At 39.3% G+C, this 7,380-nt stretch overlaps 1 protein-coding gene across 1 annotated transcript; it reads right to left on the reverse strand.

Annotated features, from left to right (window-relative positions):
- Positions 1-1,200: 1,200 nt before the first annotated feature.
- LOC124280778 (methyltransferase N6AMT1-like) lies at positions 1,201-3,987 on the reverse strand (the record flags this gene model as incomplete). Its single annotated transcript, XM_046716749.1, has 4 exons — positions 1,201-1,422; positions 2,337-2,484; positions 2,855-2,926; positions 3,857-3,987. Coding segments are annotated over 4 exons (573 nt in total), but the record flags the coding sequence as incomplete, so codon positions are not given.
- Between the last annotated feature and the right edge of the window lie 3,393 nt (positions 3,988-7,380).

Here is a 7,380-nt window from a genome sequence, read left to right on the forward strand (position 1 = left end):
CTAGAGTGATTCCTTGGTTTTCTTTTGGAAAAACATTGGTTAAATTAGGGTTTATTCAAAATGAAAGAAAAGATACTCATCCCCAGTGAAGTCATAGATGAACATGGCGATATTACTTCAGATCAAACCATTGTCATGGACAGATGGAAGAATGACTTTAGTAAATTACTTCACCCACAGTTACTATATTCTATGTAAGCGACCCCCAACTGACACAAACCTAATGAACATGAACAATTGTGTGAACCCACCAATGAAACGGTAAACAGATGAAGAACTAAACTAACCTATCTCAAAGCTTGAGGTTATCAAAGCTGTCCAGAGTATGAAATTAAAACAAAGCTCCAGGAATTGACCAGCTCCAAGTTGAAGTGTTAAAGAACACTAACAGTATAAATATTTTACATGGACTGTTCAACACTATGTTTAGGATCAGGCCTAGTTCCCAAAACATGGCAAAAGGGAATCATAACTCCCATCCCTAAGTCAGGAGAAGGGGATCCAAGAATCCCAGCCAGTTACAGGGGATAACACTACTCCTCAGTTCCATACAAGATATATGCTAAAATATTAAATACTAGATTAAGCAATTGGCTAGAACAACAAGACCTCCTTAATGATCTACAAAACGGATTTAGGAAGGGGTAGATCGCGGTCAAGACCATATACATTTCATTGACCAAGATTATGTACAACAGAAAAAGATATCAAAACTCTCGACATACTTATGCTTTATCGACATAAAGAAGGCCTTTTGACTCAGTTCAAAGACAGTTACTATGGTTAAAGATAACTATTCGCTTTCAAATACAAGGACAGTTTCTATCAGCAATACAATCCCTATATCAAGGACGTGAAATGCTGCGTTTAAAGTTAATACAGAAATGACTGACTGGTTTGATGTGAATATTGGAGTCAAACAAGGTTGCTGTTTATCCCCGACATTGTTCTCCATGTATATAGATGATCTTGCCAGTGAAATAAGCAAACTACAATGTGGGGTGGACATCGACCATATCAATGTGTCTCTACTACTATATCGCCGGCGACATTGTGTTAATAGCCCTGACAAAAAACAAGCTACAGAAACTCCTAGACTGCCTTTACTCCTGGACAGCAAAGTGGAAACTTACCATAAATAAAGATAAATCTAAGATTATGCATTGCAGACCAATCTCTACCCTATATCACTTCACAGATTCACTTGTGGTGATATGAATATTGATTATTGTTCTGAATATAAATACAAAAGTAGTATGTTTGTTCAAGCCTATCATCACCTTGATTATTTTCCTTGATAATGACAAGGTAGAAGACACCCTCTGGTGACAAGATCGATGAAACCAAGGGAAATAACCTGTCCACGACCTCTCGGCCTCTGATACCTCCTGCCCATGATGCCTCAATGTCTGTGCTCCCCACCTATGTACAGGAACAGTGATGATAGAGATAAATTCAGAACTCTGAAACAGGATACTTCTCTGCCTTCCCAGTGAACCTCAACAAACTTTGACTGACTGTCCACTCCAAAGTAAGTGCTGGTTCTTTAACCAATCAGATGTCAGCTTTCAAAACAAATCATTTTTGGGTTGGTCTTTACTGCTTCGCTGGCTATTTTGATCTTTGCATTAGATAAACTGACCAGATATGTTCTTGCAATAGAATAAAGATATAGATGCTCAGAAATGTCACTGCACAGACATGGTATTTGGAGCAAAATATCTGTTTGTATTTCCATTGGAGAAACACTATTAAAATCGAGAAAAATTACAGTAGGTCAGTCAAGTTTGGAAACATTTATCACAAATAGTGCACAGCAATGTCAGGCAAGAATAGTTAAAACAATATTATAGTTAGAATGCATAGAATTGTCATTAGAACGCCCGCATGTTAACAGAAATGAGCGCGCCTCTGCAATTTGATAATGCCCCAAAATTGCTTGACGACAGGCCATTATCATGCCCGTTGTTAGGGGATGTCATAAGGAGCTCAGCTCTTGATGTTCAATCACCTACGGCTCGTTTGAACTTGGGTTTAATATTGACGATATTTCTGACTCACATTCGTCACATGTACCTGTGCCATTATGCACTTTCTTACCGGTGCCAACCTTAACAATTGTACCATACATTACAGCATGCAGCAATGAAAACATCGACTGGAACTCTAACCTTGTTGAGCATTGAAAAATTAGCGCTGGTAGCATAGCAAGGTCAAGGGTCGAATGTCGTCAGTCTCAATAGTTTGCTTGTCATATGGAGAGTTGACAGCAACACCCTACCCTCTTTACAGAGAGTCAGTACCCTACGGAGAGTTGACAGCAACACCCTACCTACCTCCTGACTAGGCTGACTACGTGATGGTGGGTTGAAGAGCAACACATCAATGCAACCTGAGAGGCGAGATGATAGACAGTTCACCTGTAAGAATAGTAGACTCTTCACAATATTTAGTGAAATATTTCGCAAGAAAATGACAATGCCACTACTTTTAAATTATGTTTTGGGTATCTTGGGGTTTCAATGCCAAGAATAATCAATGACTTCCTAAATAAAATATTTATAAAACCAATATGCATTTTAAATCCAGCCAAAGTCCATGTTTATTCTAAGGCTGTCAAGCCAATATTCCAGCTCTGGTAAGTAAATGGTATCTTAATAATCATGTCCCATAACCACCAGAGTGCATGTTTGTTTCAAGAACAGAGTGCTAAATGCACAAATAATCTTCCCAATATTATTAAAGTAAGCTTCTACTCTTTTCATGTCCCTACTCTGTTAAGATCCAACACATGTGGTTCCCTGTATTTGATGGACCACCACAACATACCAGATCTGTGACGACAGGCTCCCACGCTGTGACCGAGTTCCTGGTGGCTGTGTCCCTAGAAGTGATGCAAGCTGCCTTCACATTGATATCTGTGCTCCTACAGCAGCAAGACACCATTCAGTCTAAGGGGAGGTAACCCATGTTAATATGTTCCTGAACACACCGAAGCTATGATAAAATTATGTTATGTTCAGTGATTTATGGCATATTGGTTGATCTGGGATATTGAAAGTCATTCTTGAAATGTTAGGCCTTGGTGAAAAGCCCACCCCTCAAAATATAAATACTGATAAATACTGAAACCATAAATTCTGTTTGAGGCAGCATATTCTGTTGAGCCTGAGGAGCATAGTTGATTGTGTGTTGCTCTACACTGATGGCATGGATTGTTGATCATAATATCAATCACTACATTATTTACATCTGTAATACACTGAGCATGGTCCTATACAACAAACAATAGGACAATTAAAGTTTCCATTCTGAATGTATACTTTCTTGATGCTTGAGTGCTCTAAGGTTCTTATTGTTTCCTGCCTCCTATCATCTATTACACAGCACAGGTTTTCATTGCAAATCCGGTAAATTGACTGGATGGTAATTTTTGAAATTGTTTGCATTTAAAATGACAACAAAATGGACAAATATACTGGATATGATATCATAACTGGAGTGAGTGAGTTTCAACTAACGCTGCTTTTGCAATATTCCAGCAATATCATGGCAGGGGACAGCAGAAATGGGCTTCTATATATTGTACCCATGTGGGGAATCGAACCAAGGTTCTTGGCGTGACGAGTGAACGCTTTAACCACTAGGCTACCCCACAGCCCCCATAACTGAGTGAGGGAGGGCGGAAGGATTTATGCTGCTTATGCCAGCAATATCACTCCGGAGGACAGATCTGGGATCCCAAGCCAACAGAGGAAGATTAGTATCTAAACAGATGCAAGTTAAAGGAGCCTCCCGGCCATGTTGACCACTGGGCCTTTGTACACTGTGAATGAAGGCAGCTGTAGACTCTCACATATACACACTAGTGGGTCCCAGCATCCTGGCAAGGAAGGTGATGCAGACTCCAGATCCAGAACCAAATCTCCAGGCACACTGTTGGTCTAAAATCTCAATAACTTGAAATCTCCAGTGCACACTGTTGGTCTAAAATCTCAATAACGTGAAATCTCCAGTGCTACCACAATTGTTGGCCTGAAATCTTCAATAACCTGAAATACATTCTGTTTCAAAATACAGATTTCCACCCTTAAAACAATCCAGTGTGGTAAAATGCATTAATATTAATACCATTTCTGGCTGAATTCATATCAACAAATTAAACTGGATAAAAACAATATGTACACAGCTCGATTGCTATTTCTCGATTAGTTGAATAACAGGCAGCATAACAGGAACAACAATGCTGAATTATCACGCCTTAGGGTGATGCTCTGATTGCAACTCTTCCTATTATCATTTTTACATAAAGTTTGTTTGGTTTGTTCAATCCGATGATACGTATGGTTTTGAGTGGGCATTGAATGTACCACATGGCAGCTTAAGCAAGCAGTCCGCTGAAAATACGATTTTATTTGGCCCTATGCCACAAGCGCGTATGTAACATGGTGCCCTCTTATAACGCTGGGGTCATCCATGGACCCCAAGACTTGTAAGTTATGGCTAAGGATGATCAGTATATGGTTTTAGCATGTGGAAACATATTAGGTCTTGTCTGTGACAAAATATGCTTACACACATATTTGGCTAACTCCTTCCCACAGAGGGGATCCATTGACAGATGCTGATATGTTACCACATGTATTTTAGAAATCAGTTTTGAATATACATTTGAGGAAAATAATTAACTGTCTCCACTACATAGCCGAGATTGTACGGTTAATACCATGTCTCTTTGGTGCATGAACTATGAGCTCAGGGTGACTGGTTTAATTACACTTCATCACAGACTGAACTGGCTCCTGCTACTGCAGTTTAGGGACTCCGCGTAATCTTGATAGTAAATTATAATAGCAATAAAATTACAACAGACATAAACAAGGCTCAGGATTAATTATACTCAGCTGTGGTTTCAGTAATTCAGCTTAGTAAGGAAGCCATGTTCTTGCCCAGGGCATCAAGGAACAGGAATGAATCTTCTGCAGGCTCGTAGACATGATTGTAATCTGAGCTGCCCAAGCGACTCCAAGTCTGGGTGGAAAACATGCCAGACATGTTGGAAACAAGAACATGGAATGAGTCATGCTCTTTGAATGACTACAAGATATTCTGATATACAATTGGAAGAATTATTACTCATTGAAATGTTTCAGTGAGACTAAATCTAAAGCAAAAGTAAACAAAGACCAAAATAATTCTGTGAAAGAGAAAATCGTCTTCGAAATTTTAACGGGACGGCACAAAGAGTCCATAAAACAATTGTTGTCAATCAATTTTAAAGTAATAAACGTAATGTATATTAATTATGGGACGGGGCAAATGACTGTGATAAGGACGCATTTTAAATGTCAGGAACATCCTTACAGCAACACTTTCTAGTAGATTACGAATAGAAATTGTAATGGCAGCGGCTTAATGATTAAATAACGTCGTTACTGTCAAATCGCCACTACACCCAGCAGGAACGACAATAAAGCGACGCAAATGTGTTTTAGAATGCGCAGTGATCTGGACTCCTGGACGCCCCGAGCACTGGCGCAATAAGTGATAAAATATTGGTGTAATGGACGGTAGTAGGATTATATGACTGCCTTTGTGGTTTATCTTAAAGAACTCGACTCTGAGACACAACTCTCATCGGTCGATGAAGCGGTATCATCTCAAACACGTTTTACCTTCTACGTCAGTAAGCATGTGTAATTCAATCACTGGAATCCGCAAATTGAATCTGACACCACACGTCCACTGGCACTCACATGTCGCTTTTGTTCTATGGGCGAGATTAGGAGTTATCTGCCGCACGCAACGTATGACGTTAAAGCTGGTAGCGTATATATGTTGCGAAAAGCACTTTCCCACAGTCACTGCATGGGGCACAAAGTGGATGGAAACAAAGCTGGTCACCTCGGTGAGTCAACCTCAAACTATTTTCCACATTTACAATCATTTGTCATTCCGCCAGGATATAAATAAGGATGAACAATTTTATCCCGTATCTTATAACTGAAAAAGAAACGGCCTCAAAGTTCGAAGTGGATGAAAACATCTCGTCAAGGAGATATCTGTATGTGTCTTACAAAGAGAATCTATCCTGCTTCTTTTTGCCATCATAAGGAACTTAATATTACATTGATATCTTGTCGGTTTTGCAGATCTTCACGAAAATTAAAGTATCTTTGGATATAGATACCCATGAAATAACTGGTCAATTACTCTAGAGACCTAAATTGTGAGTGAATGTAAGACTCTCTCTGCCATGAACTAGAATCTGAAAAGAATTATTCCTCTTTACTCAGCGCCAAGATTGATGTCATATCAAAGCATACCAGCAATTAAAGTGTACGGAAATTTTACCGCATGGGGAATCTGGTCCGAGAGTCATCACAGGTAATTTTGCATTACAACAGATTATAGCTCTTCAGTGAAATAGACTGAAATAGTGAAATGTCGTGACAAACTGAGACTGTGTTTGCATATGAATGTTAAAAAGAAAAGCAGGCATCAAAACTATTAAATAAAGACATATCTAACTACGCATGTTCTCTGTTACAAAGTGTACCAAGTCGTCAGTATATACGGTAAGTACGAGTTGGCGAGATGTATATGCTGAATACACAATGTAAAATTTTAGAAAGTGGTCAAATGGGGAAAAGCGTCTAGCCACCGCGACTTGCATTTCAGATAGGATGTCGGACAACTGGTGGAGTCAGGACCGCGGACTTTGTATACCCCTCTGATAAAGTGTAGAATTGGCCTCGGCTCCCACGCCCGAAAGCTATAAATACAATAAATGTCATTTAGGAAAGTGGTTAAATGTAACATGTTATATTTGGGATTACACTTTCAGCTTGCGGTGGCTGAGCGGGTAAGGCGTCTGACTTTGTGTGCTGGCGATTAGTGTCTGGTTTGGGTTCGAACTCCTGATGGTACTCAACCCAACAAAAGTAATAGCATCTGTACTATACTGAGAAAATGTAATCCCAAATATAACATCATGTTATAAGAATATGTATAGTTTTCTTCATATTTTCATACTCGGGTATACATATAACATATGTTATATACTCATGCCAATAATGGTTGTCACCCCCTTCAATTTTTTTTTATTGGAGAGGGGGTGGGGGCTGGGGACGGGGGTGACAACCATTATTGGCATGAGTATATATGTTATAAATCAGGCACCTAATCTCCAGCACACAAAGTCAGACGCCTACCCGCCCAGCCACCGCGGCATCGGGTATACATAGTGGGCACAATGGGATTGATGGTTTTTTAAAACATCATACTTATTCATAGTAATATTCATTTTATTTTAATAGAATGACGTCAATACTTTAATAATACCTAAGCCAGCAAATTTAACAGATACAGACTGGTCAT

This window comes from Haliotis rubra, unplaced genomic scaffold (genome assembly GCF_003918875.1).
Source record: "Haliotis rubra isolate DU_JTF1 unplaced genomic scaffold, ASM391887v1 Scf2736, whole genome shotgun sequence".
Taxonomy (NCBI): domain Eukaryota; kingdom Metazoa; phylum Mollusca; class Gastropoda; order Lepetellida; family Haliotidae; genus Haliotis; species Haliotis rubra.